Source organism: Amia ocellicauda, chromosome 1 (genome assembly GCF_036373705.1).
Source record: "Amia ocellicauda isolate fAmiCal2 chromosome 1, fAmiCal2.hap1, whole genome shotgun sequence".
NCBI lineage: Eukaryota > Metazoa > Chordata > Actinopteri > Amiiformes > Amiidae > Amia > Amia ocellicauda.
The window spans coordinates 38,777,988-38,791,547 of NC_089850.1; the positions used below are offsets into that span (position 1 = coordinate 38,777,988).

The window sequence follows — 13,560 nt, forward strand, 5'->3', positions numbered from 1 at the left end:
TAATACTTTATAAATACTTATTTATAAAACAACTGAAAATCAGTAGTTCATCAGTAATGATAAAAATGCTGAGCTGCAGAGACTGATTGTGATTTCCTTTGCGATCTCCTGTAACCCCACACAGTCTAACACTACACAGTGGCATGCTGTGCCAATCTCTCTCTCTCTCTCTCTCTCTCTATATATATATATATATATATATATATATATATATATATATATATATATATATATATATGTGTGTGTGCGTGTGTGTGTGTGTGTGTTTTACTCACTAGGAAGACAGTGTGCTCTTCATTTCTGTGACATTTTTTTTAAAAACATTATTTCATTTCCCTCAGGCGAATATGAGATTTGTGGCAAAACAAAATAGTACAGGAAAATTCAAGTAATCTCCCTGGAGCAGGCTGACATTTTTAAATGGCATATCTGCTCTTCTGAGGTGGTCAACCTTGTCCTTGCCATCCTCTGTGGGGCAGAGCAATTGAAAGAAACACTCATCTCCCGACAAGAATGGTCAAAGCTTGTGTGGAAGTAAACGTCTCTGCGTCTCTTCCCTTGTCTGTGTCTTTGTCCATTCCCAGCACGTCTCGGAGTTGCTGGCCGTGGTGAGGCTACCCTTCATCCACCCCAGTTACCTGCTGAACATTGTGGACAACGAAGAGCTGATAAAGTCCTCAGAAGCCTGCAGGGACTTGGTCAACGAAGCAAAGCGCTATCACATGTTGCCCCATGCACGGCAGGAGATGCAGACGCCAAGGACTCGACCAAGGCTATCAGCAGGTAGGCAGGCTCTGTTCACAATGTCTGATCATTCAATCAGGGCCTTGGGAACTTGAGGACTGTGATGAGAGCTTCACCAGGAAATGTAAGTTTGAGTGAATAGCTACATTGGAATAAAGAGCCTCGCAACCTTTGATGAACTAGAATGTTGTTTTTTAAATCCTTTTTCTTTTGTTTTAAGGAAAACTTCCCACTGTTATCTAATTTCCCTTTGTTGCGTTATTTTTTAATTAATGCCTATAGATACATTTTCAGATGCACTCTCACTGAAAATAGCTGTTCTATAGTCAAGGGCAAACAGCTTTCTGCTATTCAGATTTTCCTGCCTGTTAGCCAAGTCTGAGGCCTTTCCTCAATAAAATTGTTTTTAACTGTCAACCATAAAACGCATATTGTATGCTTAACACGAAACCTGTGCTCTGTAGAATTAAGAAACCATCTTGATGAAATTATGTATTTTTTTAACATATAGTTATTTAAACATTTAGATTTTAGCACAATGGTATTTGCCTGTTTAATTTATAATTTAATTCCAACCTAATTAATGCCTTCTTGCAGTTTTAAGGGAACAATGTAATATTTTCACAAATCGCTGCTTATTCAAGGAGTTTTCAGAACTATACGATGACAGGATATCAAGGGTTAATTAGTAACAATGAACAGGATCTGTAGGCTTTTTATTGGAAAGCAGTCAGAGTTTTGGTTGGCTTAATTTTGTTTGTTTTGCTGAAGATTTTGAAAATATATTTTATACCAACAAAAATCAAATAACTGCTTTGAGGTGCTGTTTTTCTGAGTACATGAACCTTAACTGGTAGACCATCTAGCTTGTTGTCAGGCTTTTGTGTTCTTTTTCATCTTGAATGCATGGTGAGTTTTCTGTAAAATGTATGGTGAATTTGAAAGCTGTTCAAAAAAGGTATGTTTATAGCATTGAGTCTTTTTCTTAAAAATCAGAAGGATGTCAGTAAATATCCATTTAATCTAGAAAGTGTGTACTCTACATTTTCTTATTAAATGACATGTTAATATTAAAAATAAGAAACTTACACTATCAAACCTCAATCGACATGGACAAAAGAACAATGCAGTCATTAAGAGATTGTGTGTTTATGTATTAGAAAGCCTTTTCGTAGACTGCAAGTGATGAACACAGAGGTCTATATCTGGTAATCAGGAAAGAAAGGAGAGTGTGTACCTGAGTGGGGGAGGCAGCTGTGTGGATCAGTCTCTCAGGTGGAAACCAAAGTGAAGAATGTCAGTGTAAAAGCAGCTCACGCTGAGCGCACTCAATCTCGGGAACCCCTGAGGCAAGTTCAAGGCATGTAATGTAGGACCCGGAGGTTTTTCTGTGTATGAGACATCCCTGACTGCAGCAGGAGCCTCTGTTTTCCATAAGACTTTATTCACATTAAATGAAACCACAATGTTTGGTCAAGTAGGGTGAGAGTTGCAATTTGAAGTCTTGCTAGAACCTACAGAATGTCAACAGCGCATGTCAGTCCACAACATATTCACATTCACAACATATATAATTGTTTCAGGAAATAAATGCACATTGTCGTCTGTGTTAAATTTGATCTTTTTATTATGTTGTTCGTGGCAATGGACGATTGCTCTCCATTGAAATTGAATATTTAATATGTGTTTCAGTCCCAGATTTTAATTATGTTCTGTGGATCAAGTGAGGCTTGTGAAGCAATGAGAATGGCAGCAGCTGCACTTGTTACAAGCTGAAAGAAGAGCTTGAATATACAGTAAAGGCTACCATTCTTAAGCCTACAGAACATCTTTAAAAATTAATTTCTGCATAACCCCCCCCAACAAATCCATGTAGATATAGCCTTCTCTATAGAAACCCTTGGAACAGAATGTTATACATGTATTAGTAGCAGTAGTATGACTTATTTATATAATAGTTAAATGGGTTTCAAAATCGTATGTGCTTTCTAATGTGAGTGATGTAGCTTTACTTTAGTTGTTTAAGGTGACAATCATGACCACAAGCTACCTCCCTAAACTGAACTGGGAACTGATTAAAACAGGTACCTTCTGCTAGTTTTATATCACCTGAAGGTGTTCTGACAAACCACCTCCATGACTAACTGTAATGACCGCATGACACGCTTCCATGTCTTGCCTGTCTTTCACATCATATACAGTTTCTTCTTGGAGTTCAAAAGTTAAAACAAGTGTCTTCTAGTGTTGCCATGATAACTGCAACACTGAATCTATAACTTCTAAATATGAATCTTTTTAAAGCTGAAATCTTACAGTCGGGTGTGATCATTATTATCTTAAGTTAATCAAATATAATGGAGAATACTACTTTTCTTACTACTTGGTTCTTATCTGATTCCTACTTTCCGTAAAATAAACTTCATTTTACACTGCCATGGGTGTTTAGTTAATATTTGTCTCTTTATTCACTCTCTCTTTAAAAATAAACTTGCTGTTAAAAAATATTAAATATCCCCTCTGTGTGGAAAAGTAAAATGTGTGTTAAGTTATCCAAACGGTTTTGACAGTTAGCAGTATGCAGTCACTGACACAAAACAGTCTGCTAGATAGCAAAAGGTGTTAACAAAGGATACAGTGCTTGAAAATAATACCTAGCACCTGCAGCTATGTAAATCTGTGTGACATATTTTTAAAGGCTTGAAATATTTATTCTTGCATGCTGCTTGCTTCTCAGTTATGACATGACAGGGCGTCCTCTTTGTCATGTTTTGTGTGTGTGTGTGTGTGTGTTTATACTGTAACACAATGCGGGGCAGTGTGATGAGTCAGGGCTGGGGAACACAATAGGATGAGCCGTCAGTGAGCTGGGCTGCTGCTAATTTTGACAGTTACAGTGCCAAAGGGATAGACTGGGCTGCTGGGGGTTGCAGTTTTGCCAGTTGTGTAGTTCTAGACGTGAAAAGTGGAAGGTTGGGGCCTGGGCCAGATTAAATCAAAACTTTGACCCACCTACTAATAAAAATCTGTAAATTATAGCAGTTATATTTATGATTAGAAGAAAGTGTCATCTTACTAAAAATGAAGCCGCATCTGAGTACAGTTCTGTAGTTTTCTATTATTCTATTAGCGGGTGGGTCAAAGTTTTGATTTAATCCGGCCCCATGTCATAATATACATATATATGTATATACATATACAGTACTTATATTTGTATTGTCCTGATAAAACATTGCTGTTTTGTTCCCTTTTCTTGCTGACCAGATTCGTGAAGATGCCGCCATGCTTATACAGTACTCTTTGTGGAATTATTATAGTGTCTCATGCTGTACATTTTTTTTAAATGGAAAGATGACAATAGCAATAATCTTAAATGGCTGTAAAGATCCTAATTCATTGATCTTTTCTCTTTGAATTTTCTTTCTCTCACATTATATGTTAATCTGTTGACTGAAATGCAATGTTACATACGAATTTCTGGGAGTGTCACAATTTTTTTAGATGCATTAGCAGCAGTGTTATTGCTTTATTTCAGTTCTAAATAATAGAACATAGGAAAGTGGTTTTGAACAACTACATAACCTAAGAGGATTTTCATGCAATGTTATGGGGCTAAATTACTGGTTTATTTATTTTTTATTTTTTTCAGAATTAAATATTTTGGGTTAATTACAATCCTTTCCTGTGTTTATAACACACTTTATATTTTCTGCATCTTTAGAAAGGTTTTGAGCAGTAACTTTTCCCTTATCATCAGTCTTGTGAAAGAAAGCCCTTCACCGTTTATTTTCATATGGCGAGACTTGATGTGGAATTGAAATCACTACCAATTTGAGTGCCGGTTACATATTGTCTTGAATACTAAATATGGTTGTAATTTACTTTTATATTTAGGCTATTTATAATAAACATTTCACAACAAGAAAACATCACGCACATGTGCTTGTTTAACAAGAGTTTCAGAGCAGCCATGTAATTTGCTTGTCAGACAGAAAGACAAACAGGATGTCAGAAAACCAAGTGTATTTGAAATATGAGCTTTGCACACATTTTATAGAATTATAAGTATGTTGGAGTTAAAAAAATGCAAGTGTAAAAATGCACACTCAGTAGTTTATTTGACAAATAGTCAAGAATTGTGTGACTATCAATATTGTATCTTTTCTAACTATTTTTTGACAGATGTGTTATTGATGCATAGAGTATTGATAGTCACATTTCTGTACTGTGAATAATTTTGAAGGGTATAGCATATGAAAGTATGTTAATATTGTGTAATTCAAACAGCAAGTCTGCTCTGAGATTTTAGTACTTATTCAAACCACACTTGGTAAATCGACTCCAAATTCAGTCTGCAAAAAAGCTCTTCACAGAAATGCTAAGAATAGTCTTGTTTTATTGACTTCATATCACATTTGTGAATGGCTTTTATCTGTGCACTTTGTTCCATGAAATGGTGTTCATATCCTACCAGAAGTGCTAGCAAAAGAAATACAAGCTAACTGAGGATGATGTTTATTTTGCTCATTGTCAATTATTCACCTGGCATTTAAGTTTTTTTTCCCCAGATAAAAGTACAACACCAGTGTAAGTAAAAGTAATTTCACATTTGTATTTGTTGCTTTGGTAACTATGCCCTGATAGAGGCAACCCAAATTTACGTAATTATCTTATCCAATGGTAATCCACAGTAGTGGATAGTGACGGCATGAGTAATTGTTTAGCAGAACACTGCATCTGGGGATGTGTGTGTATTTTACATAAAAACATTTACATTTAGGTAAAGCAAAATAATCCAAAATCTGTAAAGGACTGATAATACTGCATTGTTACATTCCTGTGCACTAGAGTTCCAGTGTACCAATCCCCCTTCTGCTTATCATCTTCCACACATTAAACTCAGGATGCTGTGTGAGGCTCACTGCGGCAGACTGAAGAGGCGTTCACTGCACCCCTGTCAGACGCTGTCTGTTTCAATATGCATATACCTTTTCATTTCTGTTAGTTTGTTTTTGTACACTTGTCAAGGGAATACTATTTACCACATACTTTTCTCATTCTTGATTCCCATCACCACCACCACCACCACCCCACCATCACCCCATCATCACCACTACCCCAACACTACTACCACCACACTTATCCTAGAAGAAAAGTAGAAGAAAATTTGATGCAATCGAGGCGAGTGGGGGCCGCCCCCGTAGCTCCCGGAGACAAAGGCATATGCATTGAGCCTTCACGATATAGCCCCCCATTGTAGTCTGTGGAATAACTACCGCAAATCCCAGCTAGAGGCATAAAACGCTGCTTTACCCTATGCTTTCCCGGCCGCCCAGAAGCTGGAATTCACTTGCTTCAGCTTTACATCTCGCAGCCTCCAGGTGCATAAATGGCATGCTTTAGCCCACGGGCTCCGCGCTTCCAGAAGCCGCTATTCACTTGCTTTAGCCTTATTCTCTCAGTTCCGTATACAGCGCTGCATTTGTCACTTCATTTGATCCCATGGAGAGGCAAATGGTTAGGCTACATTTTAAACTTGTGATGTCTTGAAGGAGCCTTTATTTATACATTTGTGTATTTATATATGTATGTATATGTAGTGTATTTAAAACGTAATAGAATGAAGACAGCTTCATGCACTCCAGAAGCCGCAATACACCTGCTTCAGCCTTATTTCTGTCAGCTCCCAGGGGCCGCACACTGCATGTTTTAATCCTATATATATATACACTCACCTAAAGGATTATTAGGAACACCTGTTCAATTTCTCATTAATGCAATTATCTAACCAACCAATCACATGGCAGTTGCTTCAATGCATTTAGGGGTGTGGTCCTGGTCAAGACAATCTCCTGAACTCCAAACTGAATGTCTGAATGGGAAAGAAAGGTGATTTAAGCAATTTTGAGCGTGGCATGGTTGTTGGTGCCAGACGGGCTGGTCTGAGTATTTCACAATCTGCTCAGTTACTGGGATTTTCACGCACAACCATTTCTAGGGTTTACAAAGAATGGTGTGAAAAGGGAAAAACATCCAGTATGCGGCAGTCCTGTGGGCGAAAATGCCTTGTTGATGCTACAGGTCAGAGGAGAATGGGCCGACTGATTCAAGCTGATAGAAGAGCAACTTTGACTGAAATAACCACTCGTTACAACCGAGGTATGCAGCAAAGCATTTGTGAAGCCACAACACGTACAACCTTGAGGCGGTTGGGCTACAACAGCAGAAGACCCCACCGGGTACCACTCATCTCCACTACAAATAGGAAAAAGAGGCTACAATTTGCACAAGCTCACCAAAATTGGACAGTTGAAGACTGGAAAAATGTTGCCTGGTCTGATGAGTCTCGATTTCTGTTGAGACATTCAGATGGTAGAGTCAGAATTTGGCATAAACAGAATGAGAACATGGATCCATCATGCCTTGTTACCACTGTGCAGGCTGGTGGTGGTGGTGTAATGGTGTGGGGGATGTTTTCTTGGCACACTTTAGGCCCCTTAGTGCCAATTGGGCATCGTTTAAATGCCACGGCCTACCTGAGCATTGTTTCTGACCATGTCCATCCCTTTATGACCACCATGTACCCATCCTCTGATGGCTACGTCCAGCAGGATAATGCACCATGTCACAAAGGTTGAATCATTTCAAATTGGTTTCTTGAACATGACAATGAGTTCACTGTACTAAACTGGCCCCCACAGTCACCAGATCTCAACCCAATAGAGCATCCTTGGGATGTGGTGGAACGGGAGCTTCGTGCCCTGGATGTGCATCCCACAAATCTCCATCAACTGCAAGATGCTATCCTATCAATATGGGCCAACATTTCTAAAGAATGCTTTCAGCACCTTGTTGAATCAATGCCACGTAGAATTAAGGCAGTTATGAAGGCGAAAGGGGGTCAAACACAGTATTAGTATGGTGTTCCTAATAATCCTTTAGGTGAGTGTATATACAGTGAGGGAAAAAAGTATTTGATCCCCTGCTGATTTTGTACGTTTGCCCACTGACAAAGAAATGATCAGTCTATAATTTTAATGGTAGGTGTATTTTAACAGTGAGAGACAGAATAACAACAAAAAAATACAGAAAAACGCATTTCAAAAAAGTTATAAATTGATTTGCATGTTAATGAGGAAAATAAGTATTTGATCCCCTATCAATCGGCAAGATTTCTGGCTCCCAGGTGTCTTTTATACAGGTAACGAGCTGAGATTAGGAGCACTCTCTTAAAGGGAGTGCTCCTAATCTCAGCTCGTTACCAGTATAAAAGACACCTGTCCACAGAAGCAATCAATCAATCAGATTCCAAACTCTCCACCATGGCCAAGACCAAAGAGCTGTCCAAGGATGTCAGGGACAAGATTGTAGACCTACACAAGGCTGGAATGGGCTACAAGACCATCGCCAAGCAGCTTGGTGAGAAGGTGACAACAGTTGGTGCGATTGTTCGCAAATAACTGTCAGTCTCCCTCGTTCTGGGGCTCCATGCAAAATCTCACCTTGTGGAGTTTCAATGATCATGAGAATGGTGAGGAATCAGCCCAGAACTACACGGGAGGATCTTGTTAATGATCTCAAGGCAGCTGGGACCATAGTCACCAAGAAAACAATTGGTAACACACTATGCCGTGAAGGACTGAAATCCTGCAGCGCCCGCAAGGTCCCCCTGCTCAAGAAAGCACATGTACAGGCCCGTCTGAAGTTTGCCAATGAACATCTGAATGATTCAGAGGAGAACTGGGTGAAAGTGTTGTGGTCAGATGAGACCAAAATCGAGCTCTTTGGCATCAACTCAACTCGCCGTGTTTGGAGGAGGAGGAATGACCCCAAGAACACCATCCCCACCGTCAAACATGGAGGTGGAAACATTATGCTTTGGGGGTGTTTTTCTGCTAAGGGGACAGGACAACTGCACCGCACCAAAGGGACGATGGACGGGGCCATGTATCGTCAAATCTTGGGTCAGAACCTCCTTCCCTCAGCCAGGGCATTGAAAATGGGTCGTGGATGGGTATTCCAGCATGACAATGACCCAAAACACACAGCCAAGGCAACAAAGGAGTGGCTCAAGAAGAAGCACCTACCTACCTGCTGAGTTCCTTCAAAAACTGTGTGCAAGTGTACCTAGAAGAATTGATGCTGTTTTGAAGGCAAAGGGTGGTCACACCGAATATTGATTTGATGTAGATTTTTCTTCTGTTTGCATTTAGTTAATTGATAAATATAATCTATTAACATGTCTATTTTTGAAAGCATTCTTACTTTACAGCAGTTTTTCACACCTGCCTAAAACTTTTGCACAGTACTGTGTATATATATATTTTAAATCAGACTTGAAAACAGTGGCATCCCTTCAGCACTGGTAATGCTAGCCTGCCAAGTGCCAGCCAAATCGAATTATCTGGGAGATTCGGTCGTGTTTTCGCAGTGAGGCCACAGGGATGGAGAGTGACAGGGCTAAGCTGGCGCAGTGCCTCAGAGCACTAATGCCTTGTGTCTCATTGTGTTTACCCTTTGCAGTGTAGCGGCACGAGTCTGATTCCCAGCAGGGGAGCTGAACTTTTGATAGGAGTAAGAGACAGATTTCCTGATCCTCGTCATGCTAGCTTACTATGGCAGAGGATGGAGACCGAGGAAGGAGGAGGCGGGTGGGGGGGTTTGAAAGGAACTCGAGATCTACTCTAGCTAGTATTATGTCAACACAACATGCTGCTTTTAACTAAGAGAGGCAGTTACCCATGTCTGAGGTGGGCCTTTGTCATACAGTGATGTTTGTACAGTCCTGCCGTGGGAATAAGTGGGGGTAATGGCTCTAGAGAACAGTGACTGTTGATGCAATGAAATTATGCTGCAATGGTGTCAAATCGTAGAGGAGAGATGTAAGGATATGCTACATGACTGTCAACACAGCGGGCACCGGCTACCTGTAGTTAAAGGTGCGGCTTCCAGCAGCTCTCCATTCCTGCTTGCAGGCTGGCTTTGAAACTGAATGAGAATTTTCCTGCCTTCATCTAAGCCCATGATTGACAGCCTGTCCTGAATGGTTTGGCATATAAAATCCCTGATCTGAGCAGGTTTCTGAGCAAGTCTACAGTTGCTGTTTTTTCCGTAATAAATCCTAAAAACACAGACTTTACTGTCCCACGCTACCTGCTCTGGGTGAAGCAGACTCTTAAGACCAGCCGCGTGAGGAGCGTTCAAAATGCTTCTGATTGCACTCATAAAGATGTAGTGATGAATAGTGTGGTACAAGCCTGATAATGCACTGAGGACTGTGGCCCAGCAGGGTGAAAGCTAGTAAGTGTGATTTATCCAACAGTAAAGTCTTGTGCAAACAATGGAAACGACTTAATGACCAATTATATTTACCTTAACGAAAAACATACAAGTAGTGCCTTAAATACCTATAGAGAAGTGAGGAATTAGACCTCAGTTTGTGGTTCTACTGGTGTAGTTACACTCAAAAATAATAATGATACAAAAATTAATTATACATAAATACTGATAATGTGCATCAGACCTTGTCAGAAACTATAGAAATGTCTGGATGTTTACATGTGTGGTTATTGGTAATTACTGCATTTGTCACAGTAGTCAGGTCATAATTTAGCAATAACTACAGTTCCCATCTTAGTTAGTAATAGTTTAACAGTTGAATGACCTTTCTGTGCTGTCACTAGAAGCATGCCCCCCTCTGGAGCACCAAGCCAGTTTGTATGGCAAAGCTCAGTAGAAGTATGAATTTTCTATGTGACTGCTCACAGACATGCATATGCAAATACATTCTGAGCTAAATGTGCTTCTGATAGTTTTAAAAGCCATCTTGGGTGTGGAAAATGTCACTAACGGCATTTTGGAATTTTAACTAATTATATTTTGACATGTAGCATCATTTGTCCTGATGATAAAAGCATTAAGTGGAAGTGGTACCATGTTTTTGTGGGTGAAAATAGATATAAACCACATTAATTTACACAAATTGTTTGTTATTAAGGTGTGATTGTGTGCATATAAAATTGCATAAATACAGCATTTATGGATTTTTCCATTATCTGTTGGAGATATAATTCTCAGTGGTATGCTGTTTTTGTAATTCCATTAATCAGAAGTTATATTCTTTGTCTATTTCAGCCTTGACAGGTTCCAGCAGGAGTCCCTTCTCAATGGACATACAGAAATTGGCATTATCTCAATTCCTAGGCAACTTTAATGGTTTCCTTTTTTGTTTTTTCTCAGTTCAGTTGATACATGCTTTTTTGCTGTTGTCTTCTTTTTAAAGATACATATATATATATATATATATATATATATATATATATATATATTGGACATCATCATTTCGAATACTTGCAAATCCTCCACCAACAGCAGGGCTTCTGAGTGAATTAATTGCCGTTATTGTTTCTCTTCCTCCTAAAACATTTTTTTCTCTGAAATCCCAGAGTCAGTAATACAATTGTAAAAGGCTACTCTGCTGTGCATTATAATAAGGATTCATGCGGTTAGAGCTGAGCTGCTTTTGATACAAAATGAAATGATTTCAATTCAATACAATCTTGTGCAAATACCACAAGACACAGGGGACAGGCTAAAACGCTTGGCCTGCCTTAATGTTTGTGATGTCCTGGGTCATTCTGGTTCACAACCTAGTTTAACATCTTGAAAATTGACTGTTTTAAAAGTAATAATAATCTGTTCCAAGGCTTGGCTTAGTGCTTGTATGACAAGAGCTGTTGTAAGGAAATACCTGCTTAAATTTTTTTATTTCACCTCATTAAACATCTTTACTGTCTGGACCTTAAATATCCAGAATGGAAAACTTGGACAGCTTCTCTTTGTGTCACTGTAATAAAAACATGTATTTTCTGAATAATGGCAAAATAATCTAAGTAATGAAATAATTCCTTATTATAACCAACAAGGGAGTCAGGCTAAGAGGTTAGCTATTACATTGCTGTAAAATTTAATGAGCTTTTCTCATTCTTTTTTTCCTTGCTTTACTTTTAAATTAGTTGTTTTCACAGCGGGATTGTAGACATTAAAAGATGGCTATATATGCCATTAAGAGTAAATACAAAGCCCAGGATCTGTGCAGAAAATAAGAGAAGGAGAGCCCCAGAAAAGGCTAAAGTATAGTCCCAAATAGTATAACTTTTGTACTGTATCTAAAAAACAGCCTCCTGGTATTGTCTGAATCAGGTCGCACCATGGTATGTCTGCATAGATGCAGTACATTTCCATGTCAAGTATTGTGGCCATACATCCCCATAGTCACTGGACTGTTTTGAGATAGGATGGGATTTTAAAGTTACCCTTAAACTGGAACATTAAGTTTTAATTTAAGTATTACATCTTTGCTAGAGATTAACATTGTTGCCTAATTACTATGCTTAGCAAACTCTCGATTCTGGATTCTACAGCTGATTAGACCCAGTGAACAGTTGACCAATGTTACTGATTTGATAATTGCACATTTGGTTTTATATACCATTATTAATTCAAACAAATGAAACAAGTAATTTAGTAAGTTATTTGCTCTCTTTTTTGCACTGCTTATTCCAAAGTTAAAGAGTAATATTCTATCTTATATTGAAGGGTAATATATTTAAAGACAAATATGAGCTCAAAATGCTGCTTTTCTTAATTCTTTATCTGATCACAATGTCAAATATAGATATAAAGAGACATATTTAAGAAGCTGGTGTGATGGGGTGAATTGTAGCTTGAAACTCGATACCTTGTTCAATGTAATCTGTGAAGTTACAGGTGATCGTCTCTCTCTCTCTCTCTCATGCTCTCTCTCACACCATCACCATCACCATCACCCCCCCCCTCTGTGCTGCAGGTGTGGCGGAGGTGATTGTGCTGGTTGGGGGTCGTCAGGTAATCGGGATGAATCAGCGGGCCCTGACGGCCGTCACCTGCTTCAATCCCCAGAATAACAAGTGGTACCCCCTGGCCAGCCTGCCTTTCTACGATCGAGAGTTCTTCAGTGTCATTTCAGCGGGGGACAATATCTATCTGTCAGGTATACAAGGGTTCAATATGTTATTTCTCGTGTGTCCAATCCATAGCCAGCCTGCTGGGTGTCTCTGTGTTTGTCTCTTTTATTTATAGTGCAACTTTGTGAAAAGGATTTTGTCCTTTCAGAAAACACTAAGTAAACACTTTTATTTTTGAAATGGTTTTCTTTTCCGTTTTGCCTTTTTGGGAGAACATCACCACGCAGTTTATTTTCAGTGTCGTTCCCATGGATTTCAGTTCTGTTTGAAAGCCCTTTTTATTTCTGCTGGCATTTACTTTCACAGCTCTGTGTAGCAAAACACACAGTATGTTTATCTTATGTGAGGTGATTTACTTATTTTTGTTAGTTATTTTATTTCAGCTTGTTACCAATAAAGACTGATGCACAATGGGAGAGAATAAATAAAATAAATAAATAAACATAAAGCAATCTAGTTTAAGCTTTGAAGCTTTGTCGTGTGGGTGGCATTGCCTTTGATTTTTTAGTTCATTTGTTGCTTTTGTTTAGATTGTTTCTTAGCATTTCAAAAATTAGTAAATTCCCTCTCTGAAATTATCACCTTTTAAAATTCTCTTCAGGAAGCGTTTTATAATTTGTCTAAATAATGGATTAAAGGCACACGTCTGCAATTAACAACGTGTTTCTTTGTTTGGTTTCTCCAGAGGATTAAAAAAAAAAAGCAGCAGGACATTTTTGGGCTTATCACATAATTTCTCTTCTCCGGAGAATTCTCATCAGTGCTAAAAAATAAAAAAAATAAAAAAATGTGATGGACTCTGCAGAGCCCTTGA

The 13,560-nt window shown here is 38.8% G+C and overlaps 1 protein-coding gene across 1 annotated transcript in view; it reads left to right on the top strand.

Moving 5' to 3' along the window:
- Positions 1 to 13,560, top strand: part of klhl29 (kelch like family member 29) — a 202,132-nt gene that overhangs the window by 167,952 nt on the left and 20,620 nt on the right. The window contains exons 9-10 of the mRNA XM_066704121.1: positions 585 to 783; positions 12,590 to 12,772. Of these exons, the coding sequence (XP_066560218.1) occupies positions 585 to 783; positions 12,590 to 12,772 (382 nt within the window). The remainder of the gene's footprint in view (positions 1 to 584; positions 784 to 12,589; positions 12,773 to 13,560) is intronic.